The sequence below is a fragment of the Aquarana catesbeiana genome, linkage group LG13 (assembly GCF_042186555.1).
Source record: "Aquarana catesbeiana isolate 2022-GZ linkage group LG13, ASM4218655v1, whole genome shotgun sequence".
Taxonomy (NCBI): Eukaryota; Metazoa; Chordata; class Amphibia; order Anura; family Ranidae; genus Aquarana; species Aquarana catesbeiana.
In genome coordinates, this window is record NC_133336.1 from 123,244,138 (window position 1) to 123,266,069 (window position 21,932).

The 21,932-nt window shown below is 40.7% G+C and overlaps 1 protein-coding gene across 1 annotated transcript in view; it reads left to right on the forward strand.

Annotated features, from left to right (window-relative positions):
• Positions 1 to 21,005, forward strand: part of PLEKHG3 (pleckstrin homology and RhoGEF domain containing G3) — a 251,286-nt gene extending 230,281 nt beyond the window's left edge. The window contains exons 15-21 of the mRNA XM_073609396.1: positions 1,029 to 1,109; positions 1,552 to 1,590; positions 4,842 to 4,852; positions 12,044 to 12,250; positions 14,159 to 14,275; positions 15,950 to 17,408; positions 19,363 to 21,005. Of these exons, the coding sequence (XP_073465497.1) occupies positions 1,029 to 1,109; positions 1,552 to 1,590; positions 4,842 to 4,852; positions 12,044 to 12,250; positions 14,159 to 14,275; positions 15,950 to 17,408; positions 19,363 to 20,225 (2,777 nt within the window). The 3' untranslated portion in view covers positions 20,226 to 21,005. The remainder of the gene's footprint in view (positions 1 to 1,028; positions 1,110 to 1,551; positions 1,591 to 4,841; positions 4,853 to 12,043; positions 12,251 to 14,158; positions 14,276 to 15,949; positions 17,409 to 19,362) is intronic.
• The last annotated feature ends 927 nt before the right edge of the window (positions 21,006 to 21,932 follow it).

The window sequence follows — 21,932 nt, forward strand, 5'->3', positions numbered from 1 at the left end:
TTGGGTTTAATATTGCTTTACGTTATCAAATTTGTTGATAACTCCAATGATTAAACCCCTGTTACTGCATGCTCTTTATCCAAACTATGATAAATATGCTGCATTTATTTAATCTTCCACACAACCCAGCTCTGTTTTGCGTTCTGCATAGCTCACAAATTTATTGAGAGAACATCAGTTATTCTGGCTTTCCCCAAACAGCAAAAATAAATGCAATTGATTAATTATATGAATATGTGGCCAACCAGAATTAAAAAGGGCTAGAAGGAAAAGCATTGATAACATTGATCCTTAAAGCAGAGCTCCACCCAAAAGTGGAACTTCCGCTTAATTGCTCCCCCCACGGTCCGTTCTCCCGGAATTTTGGCCCCCTCCTCCTTCCTCAGCCACCGGGCCAATCAGAAAGTGAAGCGGGCATGCGCAGTAGAGAACCAGGCGTGAAGCTGAAAGGCTTCACTGCTGGGTTCCCTTACCTGGAATGGCGACGGCTGCAAAGATCGGCTAAGGGTGCCGACATCGCAGGCTCCCTGGACAGGTAAGTGTCCACATAGTAAAAGTCATCAGCTACAGTATTTGTAGCTGCTGACTTTTTTAATTTTTTCCCCCAAGGCAGAACTCCGCTTTAAATGAGCTGCTTTACAAAAATGGCTTCTTATGTGATGAATGACAACAATTGAAGATACTCAGCCTGAATTTAGCTCATTAAACGTCTATACAATGTCATCATAAATACTGGCTTCTTACAGCAAGCAAAGAATGTAAGTTTAAATGTAGTTGCTCATTTTAAGCTCCTGTAGGAAATACACTTTTGGTTTGCTTGGTAAAATTCTATTCCCTTTTATTACATTTGGTGCTCAATATCTTTCTTCCTGCTGATGAAATCAAACGCTTAAACACAACTATGTGCAGCAAACATGGAACCCTTCTGACATAGTTGGTGTCTCCCATACTAATTGCGCTTAGCCTGGGAGACTGGTGTTGGATTAAAATGAATGAATATCCTAACAAGTTGTCTGTCCTGTCCTCAGATCCGAACCATTCTAGATACATCCCGGGAAATGTTAAGGAGGGAAGCGCACACACCGCAGATAAAGGTCGCAGAAAGTCTGGTGCGAGAATTTTTTTTATGATGATGAAGCCTCAAAAAAGATGCTTAACTAGAATAAAAGTGAACAAATAAGATCTGAATTGTAGCCAGACACGGTTTAATGGCTGGTCAGTGTCTGTAGAGGTAGCTAGCTGAGGCCAACCAACTACTCTTGTGTCATTGTCCTTCAACTAACCAATTTATAACCTTTGTAGTAGTCAAAACTTTCAAGTAGAAAAGTCTGCCAATAGAATTAACACATACTAAAATAGATAACATATATTTAAATAATAAACTAATTACTGACAAAACAAATTGGTCAATGAATATACTATAAATAGTTCCAAATGCTTTCTAACCATATTTTCCTTTGATAGGTTTACTATAGTTTTACAAAAAAGTGGGGTGTCTTCACTTTGTCTGTTTAGATTAAATGTATGTTTTTTTTTTTATTGTTTATTTAGAGCCATCAAAGCATATTCTGAAGCACCTGGGTGAGAAAGGTATGTACTATTTGTTTCATTTTTTATATCACTCAATTGATGAAAGAGGGACAAAAGAGCATAATACATTAGAGGAGCATTTTATATTGGAACATATCCTGTTGGTATTTTATCTTGTTCCCTAATCTGTCTTTATTTGATGGCCATCAGAACAGACAGAATTGGTTGGGTTATTTAGTAAACCAGTACAAGAGCAAAACGCCAAGTAAACTGCAAACAGCAACCAATAAAACGTCATTGTGGGCTGGTCAGGCATCCAGTGAACTCTGGTTGCTGTGAGTTGCTGGGACTTGTATTTTGATTATAGCACTGTTACAGAATAAGTTCACAAGACTTCAGAAAAAAAATATCTCATTAGCAAGCCCATTTTTACAGTGATATTACAGTTTTCGACATGGGGTTATTTCTGATTGTTGTACAGTATGGCAAGGAAATTACTTTTGCTCCTTATGAGGCAGTTCATGGGTTTAACAAACAGAAGTGAGTTAGAGGTTGCAGGGATTTGCAATACAGTAACCACAAAAAGATACACAGATTCTTAGCTGGTAATGACCATTATGGTTCTTTTCTTTTTTTCAGTTTTTGTCAAAATGCCATTTTAGTTTATTTTCAAAAATGTAAAGATAATAGAAAACACATAAAAGACATGAAGGTGAAGATATTCATTTGCACATAGTAACTTTTACTGTACATTTAAAAGTTGTTAAAGGGAACTCTATTCAGAGAAATATGAAGCTTTTGTTGTTTACCTTCTGAAAATGCTAGATGCCTGGCTGTCGCAATGATCCAAATTGTTTGGTACTTTCTTTGGTGCTAACTCAGAATAAGGCAGTCCTGATCTGTATACTTGTCCTATCTTGTCCTATCTGTTACTTGTATAGAAGCCAAGTAACTAGTACTTTTAATGCCATCTCAATCATTTTCTTTCCTGTCCATTGAGGTACACAGGAAGACTTTAGCCTTCACATTATACTGCTAGCTATAGAAGGACTGAACACTGGAAAACCTAAAATCTGTAGGTCAGCCCAAGATAATCCCTTACTGTTACCACCATGACATCTGTTGCGTTGTTAAAACAGGGTGGTTGCCCTCAGACTGGCCTTTTGGAGCACCACATCTGGACCTTATTGGATTGGACCTGTGGGAATAGTCTGGACATGACTTTTGGTCTCTGGGTTCCACATATGGCTCTTTTCAAATTTATTGGTAAAAGTTAACTTTGGAGTGTTTTTCAGGTCGTGAGCCCTTGGCATTTATCTTAGCATTGTCCTGTCTGTCAAGACTCATTTAGTGAGTAGAATCATTGGGCCATGCATTGGGAGCTTCCACAATTACGTAAGTTGCTGGGCATCCATATATTAGACATTTTCCTCCGTTTTTTGCCACAGAAGGATTTAGCTTTTTTGGAGTGCTGACGACATCCTCTTGGTGCAGTGTTGCACACTCTGCATTCCTTCCTCTTAAACAGTGTTGTGGAAGTATCTCTCTTCTGCTATTCCTGTCTGAAAAGAGCTAAGTGGAACTTTGACTTGTTGCTGCCTGCATTGATTTTGGTCATCTCCTGCCATCTGATCCTTATCTGCTATTGGCTTTCTCAGTTTTACTCAGAGTACCTGAGGCTTTGCCTCTTACCTTGAGCCTTACCACCATTCACTCGCAACATGTCTGATAATTGGGGACATGGGGGCCACATCGAGAGGTTTATAGGATCCTGTCCTGTGCAAAACTTCATGTTCCAGCCTTGGACAATTGGCAGGCAGACTTCCTCAGCCGACAGTGCCTGGTGGCAGGCAAGTGTTTCCCACACCTACAGGTGTTTCAGGACCTGTGTCACAGATAGGGGAAACCGAATGTGGATCTCCAGGTTTAGAAACAGACTGGACAGGTGTCTCTCGATGTACAGGCATCATCTAGCAGAAGCAATGGATGCTCAGTGGGATCAATACATTGTGATCAATCTCTTCCTCATCTGCCTCGCAGAATCGAGATGGAGGGCATTCCAGTGAACCTCATCATACTGGCCCAGGCAGTTGTTTTGTGCCAACTTGGTAAGAACTCTGGCGGCCATTTCATGGGCTCTACCAAGTTGAGTCCAGGGACAGATTTGTCATTCTGTTTTACAGTAACTGGCTTCAATGGCATGTCTGTTAAATTTTAGGCTCTGAGGGACAGGGGCATATCTGACTCTACGACTCTTACAATGGTAATGGCTAGGAAATCTACTTCTGAAAAGGTCAGTCAGACACAAAAGACTTACTGGTGTGGGTCTCTGGGTTTGCCAGCTTTGGTGTAAAGGTTCTGCAGATGGCTCTTTGAGCTACAGGCAGTCCCCAGTTCTTTGTTGTTTTCTTGGACCTGTTAGCATTTATATGTGGTGTTTCTCACCCCTCAGCCGGACTGCTTTTAGACGCTCCAAAGGGAAAGACTCTCTGTATCTCTTGGATGAGAAAGAAAATAGAATTTTTATACTCGATGTTCAATCCCTTTCTTGGAGTCCATTGAGGGACACAGATCCCGTCCTTATGTGTTTATGATCATGCTCTTGTTACTGCTCTGAGGCATGCTGGTAGTGGGCAGGGTTATCATGCGCTGGCCTATAGTTTATTTGTTTGCAGTGACCAGTCCTTTTGTAGGTGGCAGTATAACCCGAAGGTTAAAGACTTCCTGTGTCCCTTAGTGGACCCCAAGAAGAGGTGTAAAAGCCACTTTTTCTTGAATAAAAAATCTATTGTGTATATTGGTGTCTGCTATTTTTGACATAGGTTTTAAAATAAAGGTCTACATGTTGACAGCAGTATTTGTGTATTGCATATGTAGTTAAGCCTTGCTCTATCTGTATTGGTGACAGTCTGCATTGTCTATAGATATAGCCACATAGAAGGAGAAGGGGGGTACCTACAGATGCTTTTTCTGTTTTCTAATGAAAATTAGACAAATCAAGTACTCAGTAATCAAGGACTAAGGAGATATTTTAAAACAAAGTGTCTGGGTAATAAGTATTCGATGAAGGAAACAGTAATTTTTCAAGGCATAGGGCCCTTTTGTCAGTTGATGACATCAATTTCTATAGCATTTGTCGGTGATCGGTCAGATACTGTTGTTATTTTGACCAAAGATCAGTTCCTGATAATTGTAAGACATTCCCCAGAAACTACATCATGTTCGATAATGTAACTACTGTGTGGGGGATTTACTGACACAATTGTAATTTGTTGTTTTTCTCTTTCCTTTTTTGCTCTTTGGATCTGCAGTGGGCTTGAAGGTAAGATGTTCTGTATAAACCAATACTGCTTGTCTTTTCCCTGCATAAATTTGTGCGTGTGTGTACACAGAGTGAGTTATGTGACCTTCAGTAGGACAATTCATCATTTGTATGCTTGATAGTGGGCTATTTACATAAAGAAGAAATTAGAGATGAATGGAAGAAATTGTGTAGCTTCAGGCAATGCATGATAAGCCATCCATGCTCCGTGTGATTTTCCACCTTGCAGATGTGTTGAATGTCACATGCCCATCACTGCATAGAGCTGAGTTCATTCTGATCTGTCTATGCGCTATACTGCTAAGTCAACTCAGTAGCTGTTTGTTGTGCAAATAACTGTGTTTCACTGCAGTATTTTCCATTCATCATTTGTTTGCTCATTCCTGGGGAATCATGCCGACTTGACCAGGCAAGTGAAAAATGGTCAACAAGCTTCTCTTCTCAGTGCCTCAAATGATTTGAATCCTAAATGTCATTTGCTAATTTCAAGATTGTTCTTCAGCTAACCCCAAAGGTTAATAATCATGGGAATCGCTCTTCATCCTTAAAGCATATGTCGAAGCAACATGCAAAAAACCTATTTAGTAAATCTATAGAATACATGCACGTCTCACTAGGTTTTATCCCTTTAAACACACTGCAAGTACAGAGAAATAACTGTTGATGTGCCAGAAATATAGACTGCTCTTGCCTTCCTTTTTGATGTAGCAACAAAGCTCTGAATTCCTAAGCACTTTTTGTCCGCCCCGCCTACTTTCTTCATCCTCGCCTTCTCATCCTTATAAAGCAGGCCATAGATTATCTGTCCTGCAACCACAGGATTTGCTCAATTCCCCCATTTACACAGTCAGTCGATGGATCAACTTGGGTAAATCAGTCTGCCTATAAATTGATTGAATCTTGGCCAGTCCCTGCTGAACCGGCCATGATTCAGTCCATCTATGGCTGGCTTAATCCCTTTTTGTACGCAGGCAGAGAGCACAGGAAGTTATCAGCTCACACAATTTCTGGTAAAATCGGCAGGTATTATTTAGGGATGCACCGAAATTTCGGCCGCCAAAACATATCGGCCGAAAATGGCCTTTTAGGCAATTTGCCGAAAGAGAATTGGTGCCGAAATGGGGCGGGGCCCCGCCCCTGGTGCCGCCCATCACGGGGGTGTTCTGGAGCGCCCGTCCTTACTCTCTCCTCCTCCCCTCCCTCCTCGCCCATGCTGCAGGCGGCCCGTGGGGTCTCCGTGTAACACTCCCCTCTCCCCGAACGGTGGCTGCATATGGATCATCAGCCAATGTGTAAATCGGCTGTGCAGGAGCTCAGTCACGCTGTTTACTCTGAAAGTGAAAGCAAGGGAGAGGTGTCTAGCATGTCCACATTCTCTGCTCATCTCCTGTACCATGTTCCCAGTCTCTGACCACCTCCTGTAGCATGTGCGCAGTCTCTGACCATCTCCTGTACCATGTCTGCAGTCTCTGACCATCTCCTGTACCATGTCTGCAGTCTCTGACCATCTCCTGTACCATGTCCGCAGTCTCTGATCATCTCCTGTAGCATGTCCCCAGTCTCTGACCATCTCCTGTAAAATGTCTGCAGTCTCTGACCATCTCCTGTATAAAAATATTAAAAAAAAAAAAAAAGTCACTTTCGGTATCGATGCTGTTTCGGTTTTCGGCCTAGTGTATTTTTCATTTTTCGGTTTCTGCACCAAAAAACCCATTTGGTGCATCCCTAGTATTTTTTGCACTTATTGAACAGATAGAACAAAACACTTGTATATTTTGTAGAAATAATGGTATAATAAGTGGACCAAAAAGTTTATTAGGGTTTACATACACTGTAAGGATACTTTCCCATAAACATTTTTTCTTTCATAATGTCGAGGCCAAGACGCCCTTTTACATATTGTTTTAACAAGCTGAATTTTATATCCTGTAAAAATAACAAAGAAATACATCCATACTCTGTATGATGGTGAACAAGCAAAGTGTGTGCAGAATAGGTACAGTGAGTCACCACCCCCCTCTAGTGTTCAGATGTGACACAACACCAGATTGCCTGAAAAACTCCCTGTGCTTTTCATGCAATCTATTCAGGGGATCCTAGGCCAATAATGAGGAGTACAGGATATCTTAATCAGCAGACATAAATATAACACTGAATTAAACTTTCCCACCTGCTGGAAATGGTTGGGGTATTGATATCTCAAGACTCTGATACTGTGGTTTATGTTGGAAGAGTTTTGTGCGAAGACATTTATAAAAGTATTAATAATGGAAATAAATTGGTATAGATGATTATTCCTTAAAGCCAAAGTTAAAATTTCCTGGCACTCCAAGTAGTTTGGGCCAAGCTGGACCAAATTAACGATTTTCATTACTAAGTGATTTGGCTGCTGTTAATGCTGGATGATAGTATGGTGACATCAGCTGCATACAGTATGTATCGCTATATTCCGCAGCAGTGCAGGTGACTTCCTTTCTGCTGCCGGGAAACAAAGCCGAGAGTGCTATTCAGCCATTCATAGGCAACCTTGTTTTTTTATCAGTCAATATAAGGCTTCCTCTGATTGGCTGAGGTGGGGATCATGACATCATACACCTGCCTTTCCACTTTAGCCAATCAGAGGAACCCTAGTATTGATAAAAATACAAAGCTTCCTCTTCCTGTACTGCTGTGGAACACATCGCTGCATAGTGTATGTTGCTGATGCTACTACAGCATGATACAGAGCTCACAGTGGCCAAATAGCTTAGTAATAGAAATAGTTCATTGAGACCAGCTTGGCCCAAACTATTTAAAGCGACAGGAAACCTGGACTTGGGCTGACTAGGGGCGTGTTACAGCCAAAGGGACCTATTTAAAACTTGTTTCTGTGGTTAATTTTTAATGTGACAGTTCCTCTGTAAAGTTCAGTCATGCTCTTATCCATGGGAACACCTATAATGAAACTTGTTGTGTACAGACCAATGAGTAAAGTCAGAGCATGTTTACATAGCAATTAAAGTAGTAGCATATTCTAGCACTCATTCTAACACATTAGGAACAATAAATTATCATTCCACGTTAAAGTATTTGGTAAAATTCTTACCCACACACTTGCATTTTACAACTTTCAATGAGACTTGCTCCTGCTCTCTCAGTGCTTCTTCTCTGAACTTCTGGTCTAAACGAGAAAGCATTAACAGTGGATAGTGCAGTCTGGAGCCAGCCTGTGAGCTTAGAGAAGGGAGGAGAAGGGCAGTGTTTTGACATCCTAGGCTATGGGACCGTGTTTTTTTTTTTATTGATGCACACAGTGTAAGGAAAGTCAACTCTAGTCCCTGCATGCAAGGGTGACTCCATAGGATGCTGTACGTGAAAGGAACCACCTTGATACAGAAAGTCTGTAGCAGCAGTCGTGACCTTTGGCGGCTGGTGCTCAAAATAGTCTGCCCTGCGCGGGAGATGGACAGCGTCGATCAGTGCCCCCCCCCCCCGCACAGGAGATAGACAGCGACGATCAGTGGCCCCCCCCCCCCCCCCCGCCCTGTGCGGGAGACAGACAGTGGTGATCAGTGGCCCCCCACACGGGAGATGGACAGCAACGATCAGTGCCCCCCCCCGCAGGAGACTGACAGGTGCGATCAGTGGGCCGGCCCATGGATTAGGATGGGACGCCTCTAGTCATGACACCAGCTTATACTGGAACATAGGCAAGGATGAAAAGATAAAAGCTGCATACTAAGTAATGAAATTGGCTGCTGAAAGTGCTTAAACACTGAGGGTTTACATAGTTAGTCTGGTTGAAAAAAGTCCATCTAGTGTTCGACCAATAAAAATATTTTAATATCACAATTTCACCTGGAAGTAAACCTGTTGGGGGGGGGGTGTTGGTACACAGCAGCAGGATCATACGCTGTCCAAATATACTTCTCTTCCTGTTTGCCCCTCTAGAACCACCCCAGGCCCGCTGAAGTTGATATAGTGGCTTTATGATTGTTTCTGTCTGCACAGTCATACAGGAAACCTGTGAGCCTTTGTTTTATTATTGAAGGCTTTAAAAAGTTATGGCACAGTATTAACTTTAGCCACAGGGTTTTGTGTTTAGTTTCTGCTTTGTGATATTGTATTGTGGTTCCTTTATCACCTAAGTATATTTACATTTATTTCAACCATCTGTTGTGTTTTCATTTGAGCTGAAGATAATCTGCAGTTACACTTCCCATTTGCAGCATCTACATTTTATCCTTATAAAGGGATTGATGGTCCAAGCTGTAGTTCTACTGAGGTTAATCACAAATTTAATTAACCTGTGCTCAGGATTTCTTTGATACTATTACCTAGATTATACAATCTTGTTTTCATTTTATGGAAGATTATTTATGGAAGCTGTATTTGGAGATCACACCTTTTTATATATCCTCCACCCAACCATGTTAGGTGATTAGTGTAGATTATTATTATTATTTTAAAAATGAAAGACATAATGCATAGCTGGCAGCAGAATTCAGCGGGCCTTACATACGAAGTTTCCCCTTAGATTGCATATTCCATCAATTAATAGCTGGTAAGCGAAGTGGAGATGGTTGACGTTTTTGATCTGCAGAAAGTCTTTTGAGAAAACACCAGTGCTCCCTTTGAGTTCTATTTCTGCTTTTACCAATAAGTGGCCAACGAAAGAGAAAAGCTATAACCAATCATGGTGCATGGTAATGCATATGATGTAAGTAATCTAAGCTTTACAAACTAACTTATAGGGTAGAGGTTAACAAATAGTAATAATTTATGTCATTAAAGTCATCTGCATCAGTTGCAGAAATTTTTAGCATGCTGTTTTTTTTTAATTTGCAAAATCACTGCAGTGAAGTAGAAGTTGAGACAAGAAATGTTAAACTCATATGACAATTATGACATAATCGTTACAGTAAAAACAAGATGTTGGATATTTTCTTTACATCTGTGTGTTATGGGCCCACTACATTTGATCCTTAAAAGAAATGTCAAACACAATAAATGAACTGTGCTTGAGTTGCTATCTTTAGCATCATATATAGTATATCCAGCACAGACAGTGAAGCATCCCTTACAATACACAACAGCAAGATTCTTGGCACGTTAAGAAAAATGTATAGTGCCCTATGCTGGGGATTCTATTTCAGATTGTTATGCTGGGCTTTGCAATGTGACTATCCATTACTTAAAATACATCTAAAGTCAAAAGGTTTAATGCATTCTCTACATTAAAGTAAAAAACTTTCACTGGTTGATACTCACCTCCCCCATACTTACCTGTTACATCTCTCAATCCAGACCTGTGCCTATCTGCAGCAGGGCGCTGGTCTCTCTCCCTCTTCTCACAGGGGCTCAGGCAGCAGCAGGAGCCATTGGCTCCTACTGCTGTCAATCAAATCACGTGAGGAGGGAGCGGGAATGTGACTGTGAATGTCTATGGACACAGAGAGCATCCACACATGTGCCACCATAGCAAGCCACTTGCTTTGGTGGCACGCACAGAAGAGGTGGAAAAGAGAGTGCCGACGGGGGACCCTAGAAAAGAAGGTCAGGGGCTGCTCTATGCACTATCCTTGCACAGAGCAGATAAGCATAACCTCCTTTTTTTATATTGGGTAAAAAAAAATATTTACTTTTAATATCACTTTAAATTCATTATAAACATAAGAAAGCTGTGTGGTGTGCGGGCATGGGCTGACTGGCCTCTGGCAAATGTGGCTCGGCCCTTAGGTAATAGTAGTTGCTGTAAGGTGGCGAGTAATGTAGCTAAAAACAGCCAGGTCCGGAGACTTGTCAACAGGCGCCAATACTCCATAATATGGAAGATATTGATGTAAGGTCACATTAGCAGTGTATGGGGAAAACTGTAGCAGCTGTGTTTTTGGCTTTTCCAATTTTTTTTTCTAAACTGCTGCAGATTCTCCAGCTTTTATCTTCCATGCAGTCAGAAGTAGATGCAAGTCTTCCCTTTAATCCATAGTCGGGCTTTACTGTTGTATTGTTCGTTATTCATTGTCTTAGTTGGCCATCAGTTATAAAATAGAAAGGAGGGAAAGTTTACTGACTACATACTATTTTGAAGGATGACTTACTGTATTTTTCGCTCCATAAGACGCACCTAGGTTTTAGAGGAGGAAAACAAGAAAAAAAATATTCTGAACCAAATGGTGTACTAAAATATTTACCAGTGCCTATGAAATGCACCCTGACCTGTGCCCATGAAATGCAGCCTGACCTGTGCCCATGAAATGCAGCCTGACCAGTGCTACTTCCACCTCGCACAGACTCACATTCCTTATGCATCCTCCTGTCACTCAGAAGACAGAGCAGCCCGAGCGGCCGCCACAGCCGTACTCCATTCGGCTGCTCTGTCTTCTGTGTGTGACAGGCCCAGCGGGAGATCGCCCGGCGCCCGTGGGTGACGGCCGCGCCGCCGCCGGCCCGGTATTGTGACATGGAAACCAGGTAGGGGGGTTACGGCTAGGCTAGTCAGTATTTGCTCCTTAAGACGCACAGACATTTCCCCCAATTTTTTTGGGGAAAAAGTGCGTCTTGTGGAGCTAAAAATACAGTATATAAGTAGAGGCACAATTATAGTACATACAACTGTTGGCACTATATAAATCCTGTATAATAATGATACTCTTACTAGCCAGGCAGTGAAGTTCTGGGATTATTTTTCAACATCTTTACAAGCATAACCTTCATTTTTTTGTAGAAAGACAGTTTACAGAGCTGAATAGCTAAATGCTGAAAATAAGCACAAAACCAAATGAGTAACTGGAATGTCTATATCCAAGCCCAGGCCTCCCCCACACGCTCTGTTCATATGTACCCCCTGTGGATATTTAGTTGGGCAGTCAAAATGAAACAACTACTGCATGGTTATATCAGAAGAGCAGGGTGAAATATTTGATTTTACTGGGACCCATCTTCCCTTGTCGACAGCATTGTACAGTACCTGTATTCTATCACATCATCTTCAAGTTGGGATCAGGCAAAAAACAACCTAAATTTAAAATATTGTCCATACTATGGCCAAAAACTGTTAGATTGAAGGTTGCAGGCAGTGCTTGATTTCCCATATTTGTCATGGTATCTTTAGGTGAAAGCAAGATTTATGATGCACTCAGGTGGAGAAACCTAGTCACTGAATGTAGACTCCACCTGATTGAAGTATAATGGGACTCCTTGTTTGTTCAGCATGCAGGTAGTGATGGAGCACTACTGGAATTTGAGGATATCCTTCAACCCAATAATGGCAGTCTAACACCCACCTATGAACAACCGCAGACAGAGGGAGATGAGGAGCGGCCTGCCAGCACAGAGCTGAGTAGAGGTTCAGGGGCAGAGCTCAGTGCTTCTGAAGAAGAGAATGAGGAGGAAATACAGTTGGGAGATGATGAGCAGGTAGCTGATTTTGCCAGCTCCCTACTGGCAGTCATTCATTGCTGGCGCTATAGGGCCAAGACTTTGCTTGATACATGGGGTGTGCCTACGGTGAGGGTCTTTCATTTTCCTTTTTGTTTAATTGCTCAGGCGCCTCTTCCATCGGTGACTGCTGTCTAAGTAATGCTTCTCATTAATAAACATGCATGGCTTTTTGGATAAAGAGCATAATCATCCCTGTTATGGTTGAGTGAAAATTCTGGAATAATACATTTGTATGTTGCATTATTTGGCTTAATTGTCAGCTAACTGCATGGACTTCTAACAGGCATGGTGTTCACTAAATGCTGCTTTCGATAAAGTATATTTGTTATGTATCTTAGGAACATGTCCTTGTCTTGTATATCTGTATGTTTCTGTAATTCCTTGTAATGTGCATAATCCATAAATCTTGGAAATCCAAAGTTCTCTTTTCCAGGTAGCTTCCTTTTACTGTGATGGTTATATATAAAGCTAAACTCAAAGACAAATATTTAATGTATTGCAGTTTACTAGTCCTTAGATGAGTTGGCTGCATTTTCTCACTTTTGCAAACCTGAATTGTTTTTTTCAGCCGGTAATCCTGTGAATAACACACTTCCTGTCCTTGGCTGACTATGCTCATTCCACTCTGTCTATAGAAGGAGCCATGGTTGTCACCCAGGTTAGACTACAACCATGTCTGCCTTCGTTCATTTCCATTACATAGAGGATAGAGAGAAGAGTAGTTTACAGAACAAAGATAACATTGTTTGCGTTTCCAGTTCAGCTCAGGGAAATGACAAGGATCCTGCATTTCTGGCAAAATAAATAGGCGTTTTCTATGCTTGCTGAAAATGTTCTTACAAAAAGGAAAGAGAGGAGAGAGCGCACGGCCACCCTAGTGTGATCTAGTTTATTAAAACATACGATAAAAAATTTTAATAGTTCCACTCACATTTGCCAGTAAAAATGCAGGCATATATTTCATAGGTTCCCTCTACTGGGATGTATTTTTAAGGTGAATCTCGGACATCCAGCATCCCTGACGCTGAATGAAAGCTCACAAGCTGCCCGACAGACACTCCGGCATGCACCATGTACTGCGCATGTGCCCTGGCCAGCCAGAGCAACGATGGTCTGCAGTACAGGAAAACCAGGGGGAGCAGGCAACAGTAGAGAACGCCCACGGAAGGGTTGCCATGATGATGCATTTTGGGGGCGGAGCCTCCTTTTTCAAGTCACGCCCACACCACTACTACAAAGCTATTTATTGTGAATGGTGAGCCTTCCACCTCCCCGTCCATCTTAAACGGACCATGCCAGGAGAGGTGAACCAATTTCACAACAATACCAGCAATAAGTTGCCAATTAGCAACACAAACAAGGAACCTCTATACATAAACAGCATATATGCATTAAAATTATTTTACATCACAGCTACATTTTCATAGGATTAAAATGTAATTTGGATTAAAATCATGGCCACTTACATAACATAAAGTTAATTAGTAGGTGTCATATCTCCATACTGAGAGTTTTAAAGCCTTTGTTACCCACAAACCATAATGCTAGGGAATAAATCGATCTATATATATATTCATTTAATCAAGATGTCCAGCTGGACCAAAGGGGTTTTGAGATTAGTGCATGTATACTGGTGTATCTGTTTGTTTTTGGACTGAAAATGTTCTTAGCATGAAAAATGAAAACGAATGCAGCCAGGACATCTAAGGTCGAGTAAGCCTCAATATAGGAAATTTTGTTTCCTTATAGTTATCCTTTAATCCTATTTTCCCTTTCATTGTTTCCCTTGCCTTGGGTTCTTGAGTGCAGACTTTGTGTAGGTCAGCCTCAGACACAGAAGGGGCAGTAACAACATTTCATCAGGTTTTTCTGTTTGCTTTATAGAACAGAGAGCATGTGCAGCACGAGACATCAAAAGGATTTAAGAGGCAGAATAGTCAATCCTCCTCTGGGAACCCGGAAAAGAGACGGAGTGTGGAGGTAACTGCATTTTGTGAAGAAGTGAGTGAATGATATTTTTTGGCTAAACATCTACTTAGCATCAAACTTAACTTGTTAGTGCTGAACACACACAAATATGTGGCTGGGTCTTGGCGGTGAACGACCGCATATTTGTGAGCAATAGCGCCAAGAGAGTTGTGCCGACAGTGCGCACCTTGCACGCTCCTGGCACGGTGACCGGTGGCTAACAGAAACTGATCATGTGACCGTCGGGACAGCCAATCAAGGCGGCCACATGGCCAAAAGTCCAACCCCACCCCACTTCCCTGCATTCTAAAGCCCTTAAAGGAGTGGCGGGAGCCCACACCAAGGGGTTAAAGTGCTACTAAACCCAGGACCCTACATTCACTATATCTGGTCTCCCACAGTACACAGAACATGAAAATGCAATTATTTTAGTAAAAAATAAACTGCTAAATACCTTTTCTCATCAGCAGTATATAGCAGACCCCTGACTTTCTGTCTGGACAGTGCTGATTTGGCCCTGTGCCAATGGCATGCACCCTTCCAAAAAAAAAAAAAAAATCTTTAGCAATACACACAAAACTGAGCATGTGCAGAGTGCATCCTAGGGCTCTGTTCAATCAGCAGATAGATTAGAGACAGTAAAAGAAGTGGGGGATCAGAGAAGACAGGATCAAACAGCCTTTTTACTTAATGCAGAGAATTAACCCCTTAGGTTCCACAGTGGGTATAACAAGCATGTTTTAATGCATATACAGACTGAGTTTACTGTTGTGGTTTAGTAACACTTATCTATATTCCAGTAATGTTTTGCCATTACATACAGTATATAGATCATTGTTTAAAATGTTTTTGGTACACGTGAAAGAACACCTTTTTCTGAGGTTGACAGCCATCTCATCTGCCTGTTGGCAGCTTTAGTTACTGTTCAGCCACTAATACAATAACAGCTTGAGTAATTCTTGTGTAGTTGCAAAAAAAAAAAAAAAAAGTGCAAAACAATGTCTTGAGATTCCAAATTACTTTATTATATCCACAATAGTAAAGAAATAGCAAACATGTTTCAGGGGCCAGCGATTCCCTCTTGATCAGGGCTTTAAAATTGGTGCTGGTGTATTGTAGTGCTGTTGACTCTGTTTTGATGTTTGTCACTTTGTTATAAAAAATTTCAATAAAAAAGAATAAAAAATAAAAAATGGAACAAAGTGTCTAATGGACTAAAAAAAAACAGCAAAGCTCCTGAACAAATAAGTTTTATTGAGTAATTTGTCATCAGCAGTAGTATGTGTATTGACTCATAGAAATCCATGCACTGCATTCAGATCCATAAAAAAAAACCCCACAGTACTGATAAAAATGCCATACGTTTTGCAGTCATGTGAAAGGATCCTAATGACATCTTGGAACTTGTAAGCCACATTTTCCTCTGAATGTCTAACATGCAGTGGGACAGCTTACCTTGGACCACAGGTGGCCTGCTTCTTGATATACAAACTGAACGAAAACCACCCAGCCAACAAACATTATCATTTACAGGACAATTTTTTTTTTCTATTATAATTTCCATCCTTGGCCTTCATTTATTCATATCTTCGTTTCAAGATTGCTTAAGGTTATTTGTTGCTTGGCATTCTATCTTCAAAATTGTCCTTTTTGTGTGCATAAATTATAATTAAATTAGCTATTTTATTATCCTTTTTTATTTTTCAGATTTTGGAAGAAATGGAAAAAGACCATTCTGAATCTGAAGAAGCTTATGTTGCTCATACGATCAACTCTTCTGAAAATCCATTAGAAGCTCCTCTTGAACCTTCTAAAGAACTTGAGTCAGTAGAGGAAGATAGGGAAACTGATTCTGATATCCATGACCCTCTGCATAATGGAGTAACTGAGAATGCAGAAGATTCAAAAACATTTAGTAGTGAGGAAGATGAAGAAGAAGCAGCAGAGCATGGGTCGACTAGCATTCTCCCACCATCTGTTTTAGATCAAGCCAGTGTGATTGCAGAGAGGTTTGTAAACAGCTTCTCTAGAAGGAGCAGCCTGGCTTTGGAGGATGGTAAAGTTATTGGTCATACAACTCCCAAGCTAACAAGCAGGAGTAGCAGTTTAATAAACCTGGATTGTACAGAAAAGATCCTCTATCCTAATGGGAATTCTGAATTTTCAGAATCCTACAAAGATGGCGATGCTGATGGGACGAACACAGAGACTACAATCATAAAGGTTAATTCTGTAGAAAATGTGTTTGAGGAAAAAGAGAGATCCACATATAAACGAAGAGAGTCCATTCTCTCCTCCCAAGACAGGCAACTCCTTGACAAGATTAAAACATATTATGACAAGGCAGAGCATCAAGATGCATCTTTTAGTATCAAGCGTAGAGAAAGTTTAAGTTACATTCCTGCTGGGTTGGTTAGAAACTCTGTCTTTAAGATCAATAGTCTGCCAAGACTTGATCAGGGTAATTATACTAGGGAAAGAATGGGCAGCAGTTCCAGTAATTCAAATGTTGAAATGAGCAAGCCAGTTTCATGGGAGGATACGTCCACCCTTAACAATAAAAGAGACACTAATGGCTTCACACACCATACACAACCTCCAGGTCCAGCACTGAAGAACAGTATTCCAGAACAACCTGTACCAATTTCTGATGAAGAATTTCACTCCCCAATAGAAATGATTAAAGTGTGGGAAGAAATTGAAAAACAGGGTAGCTGGAATGAGAATGCTACCTATGAAGCAAGAAAAGACCCAAGAGAAACATTAACCAGCCATGAAGACCAGACAAAGAATTATGTAGAATCGAATGAGCCTCTAATAATAGTGGAGGAGAGTGATCTCAGTACCATTACAGAGGAATCCCAAACCACTACACCAGAGGGCATAACCACTGAACACCTTACTGAGCCCACCTATAATATGGGCTTCAGTGATCAGGACTACAATACTCCAATCAAGCTTCATCCCTCAATTTTGGAGCTTGCCAACTGTATGGAGGAGGATTTCGCGGAGAAAATGAAGAATAAAGTATATCAGCTGGCCAGACAGTACAGCCAAAGAATTAAGTGCAATAAGCCAGTTCCTCACAGACGCCTGAGGGAGATAGAGGAGGACATTAGGAGGGGAAGCCTTTCATCTGTACAGGAGGAAAAAACTGAAGAAAAATGTGAGTACTTTGCCAGGCCTGTATCCATACCCTAAACTTTAACCAATCTAGTTTATTGAAATGAATTGTATAATTGTTAATGCCTAACAAGAAAACCGTGTATTCTTTTGCTTTATCAGTTCATTTTGCATTAATTAGATTAATGCATTTACTTATTAATTAACAAAATAATTGCACTTCAATCTATTCAATCAATTGCAATCTATTCACAAATAAGGATTCAAAAATCTTCCTGCTTTTTTGAGGATTTTTAACTTGCATCACTATTTTTTACATGCCAACTCTCTACTTATGAGAGAATGCAGCCTATCTTACCTGTGTGCTAAATCAATTATGCTTTCTTAATAAATTGTGCTATAGTCTGAGTACTACTGTGCTGCAAGGAAGTATACCAGCAGTGGTAGGTTTCACATTTTTCATAATCCTAACAATTTTAGAATACTTTTATTTTACAGTGTAAACGCATTTGTATTTACATTTTTTTTTTAATACCACAATTAAGTTCTGCTTGGCCTCTACAATAATAGTTTGCTGCTCTTCTGGATTCCTATGAAGAAATTCCCCTTTACAGTTTTCGGCCAGCAACTTAGAAAATGTGAAATATAGTAACTGTGAGATGGTATTAAAAAGGTTGTAAACCCTTACATATACCCAGTGAAGTGACTAGTCAGGGATGCGCAGAGATTAAACAAATCCGGCCTACATAAGTTGTACCTGTCTATCTGCAGTCTTCTCTTCTATACATCCATTCAAAGTGCAGAATTTATACAGCTTGTCTGAGCTTTCAGAAAAAAAGGGGACAGAGAGCTGAAGTTACTCTCTGCAAAACTCAGTGCTTTGACAGCTGATTGAAAGGAAGGGACACACCCCTGTCTACACAGCCCACAAAAACTGAGGCTGTCAATCAGCTGGAGCTCCATCACCTTTTTTCTCTTGGTGTCAGGAAAACTTGTCAGAAGTGATTCAGGCGAATAGATGTATATTACAGGCAGCAGATAGAAATTATACATAGGAGGAGATTTACTAAAACTGGAGCAGTCAGAATCTGGTGCAGCTGTGCATGGTAGTCTATCAGCTTCTAACTTCAGCTTGTTCAGTTAGGCTTTGAAAACCTGGAAGCTGATTCTATACAGAGCTGCACCAGATTTTTCACGCTCCAGTTTTAGTAAATCTCCACCTTAGTGCTATGGATATAGACAAGTACACACTATAGAGAGATATGCTCTGTTCATTTTCATGTCTGAGAATTAAGCACCTAGTCACAACAAATCCGACTTTGAAAAAGCGTGATTTCAAAGCCGCATGTCAGTGCGACTTTGCTGACAACTGTGCGATTTCATGCACAGATGTCTATGCAAGGTGCACCTGAAACCGGCAGAAGTAGTGTAGGAACAGTTCCATTGCCGACAATAGGGTGCAACTAATCATGCCATTTGGACCTATCAAATCACTTAACAAATTGCACCAGTGTGACGGGGGGCTAAAAGCACTTTCGGTTTTACATACAATTATATTCAAGGGATACAACAAAGGTACTTGGCATAAGCAAGGATGGGCCAGGTCAGCAATGGATCATAGCAGCCCAGGCCCAGCAGCTAGGCACATGTGTTCATAAATGGCAGAGGTCCGAAGGCTGCAGAAGACGGCCATTTTTAGCTTTTAGGACTTTCAGATAAGTCAGATGAGCTGTATCCAAACAACCACTTTCATATGGGTCAGCAATTCTGTACATGGGAGAGCCAATGGCTCTAATGAGTCGATGTAAGCAAGTGATGAAAATGTAATGAAAATGTCTGCCTTTGTCTCTCCATACTGGCTGAGGGATCTGCAAATCATATTTAATATTCAGTTTAATTAGACTTTTCTAAGTATCTGTTTTTTTTTACTTTATAACCACCTACAGTGTTTTTAAACATGAGATTTTAGATTTATTTTGTGTTTTCCTATATTGTAGGTAAACTGAAGCCTGCATTGTCCCTTCCCACCTATGACCACATTGTACTGCAAGAACACAGCCCGAAAACTCCCACATCTGCTTCTTTTAGTGAAAAATCCCCCAAACGTTTATCATTTACCTCAGACAGCCCCCAGACTTCTCCCCCTGTAAGATCTGACTGCAAAAGCCCCTTGAGTCCAGTAAAGACAGAGAAGTTTCACTGGCCTGATGTCCGAGAGCTGAGATCTAGGTATGCCAGTACAACAGGGAGCAGCAAATCCCTTCCAGTGAACAGGAGCCTCTCTGTGCCTGACAAAATGATGGAGCGCAATGTGGACCATCCATCTGACACAAATAAAGAGGTGATGAGCAATTCATGCAACATGAATATGAAACACTCTAGCAGTGCTAATGGTATAGCTGATGAAACAAATGCTTTAGGTCCCAGTGTAAATGGAAAACTTGAGTCCCTGAAGAACAGCAGGAACTCTGGGCAAACTACAGCTGATTGTTACTACATCAGTGCGGAAGCGCCTCTGGAAAACAACAAAAAAGTCATAGTTATGGAGAAGCTTCCAACCACCACTTCTTATGAACTGGAAAATGATGACACCTACGTCCATATAAGATCGCCTACCACACGAGAGAAAATCTCACTCAAAGCAGTGGTTGAGCGTTGTAAGGCGTACCAGGAGTCTGACGAGTACAAGGCCAGGGAAGAACTTTCAAGGGGAAATGGTTGTCTAGACTCTACACTCGAACAGCCAAAACCAGAGGCACGACCTGCAACAAGCAGCGATGTGGCCCAGAAAAGCAGAGTCAAAAATCTAAGAGAGAAATTCCAGAACTCAACCAATACAAACCACTCGGAGCATCCATAGCATTCTTTTTATTAGACCATATTTTTTTTCTATAAGCGTTCAAAGAAGGCTTCCTTGGGGAAAGACTTGGTTTCAGCCATGCTATTCAGTGACCACTAAAAAAACGATTTGCATAGATGGACTGTTAAACATATTTATATTCTGAACACAGTGTTTTCCTGTATATAATGTATTTTAACTGTTCTTGTTATACTATGACTTGTGTATATTTGGTTTCAATACAAGACAGGAGATGAATTCTCGAAATAACTTTGTTGTACTTATCCCTTTTCTTGAAGATGAATGGAAACTGTGGTGCATATGTATTGATATGTTCTTTATGAAACCCCTAATACTCTATTTCCTGTACTTGCACAATATTCATAATAAGACATATCCACTGGCACACTGCAAGTTCTGTCAGCCTAGATCAGAACTACTATACATAACTCCAGTCTTTGGGAGGCCTCATACAAACAGAGGTTTGAGGCACACAGAGTAGTTTTAATTTGTGAATTCCACTTTACATGACTCATAATTTGTATGTCAGTTATAGAAATCCTAAACCCATGTAAGACTCATCAAGTCCTTTATTGAATGGAGTTGTGCAACCTGCTCTAGATAATCAAGGCTTGTGTTACCACTTACACTGACAAGTCTTGAAGATAACATAAACCTAGATTTCTGTGTTATTTATTTGCCATCTATTTTATTTTGTCAACCATTGGATACACCTGACTGTAATTATATCTTTGTATTGTACATTCAAATCAATTTATAAAGCTCTTTTGCTGAAATATATTGCAGACTGACTACAGATTAATTTGGTGTAGGGTACATGCAAGGATTCTATTTCAAGACTGAGCATTTCATTCAAAAACATACTTGCTGACATCTGTGGTGTTGGATGTCCTCATCTACTTTGTCAGTGGTATTAATATCTCTTAAGTTTTTGTACATCATCCCCAAGCATCCATCAGGTATAAACTGGTATTAAACTCCCCCAAAAAATGGAGTATATTGCATTGTATCAATCCTTACATGTATTGGCTACATTTGTTTTATATTATTTTTTTTTCTTTATTTTCACTTGGTGATCTGGCCAGTAACACACTTCCTGTCTTAGGCCAGCCATTGATGGAGCAAATTTCTATGGTTGCAGGAAAGAATTTTGCTTGATTCCCATATCAGCACAGACAGTGTTGATGGCAATCCCTCCCGCCGAGCCATTATCTTTTCCCAGAACACATTGATTGTTAGCGATAATCACCTGTAAAATCCGACAGGCTGGTTTGTACCCAAGTTGATCGATATATAACTTGGGTGCATTCAGCCTGAGCATACATGGTTCGAATCTCAGCTAGTTCCTGGTTAACCGGCTAAGATTCAAACCATCTTTGGCCGGCTTTAAGGGGGCTCCACTCCACTAGAGGAGCAACAGACACCTTTCGACCGCAGCTCTGTTAGTCTGGGAAGGGTAGTGTTACATGTACTAGCAGATTTAGATGGACTTGGCGAGATAAGTTTTACATAAATGAACAAAAGCTGACCATTGTAAGGGTCAGTGTTAATCCTTTTAACTGTCACTTTTGCTTGGCAGCTTGGTCTGTTAAAGGAAGTCAGAAAAATAAGAGGCTTACAGGCTGGATCATCAGGGGAAAATAAAGGAAAAAGACCAAAAGGAAGCTAATGCAGCCGCCACATTTTAAGAGTAACTGCAGTTTGCTC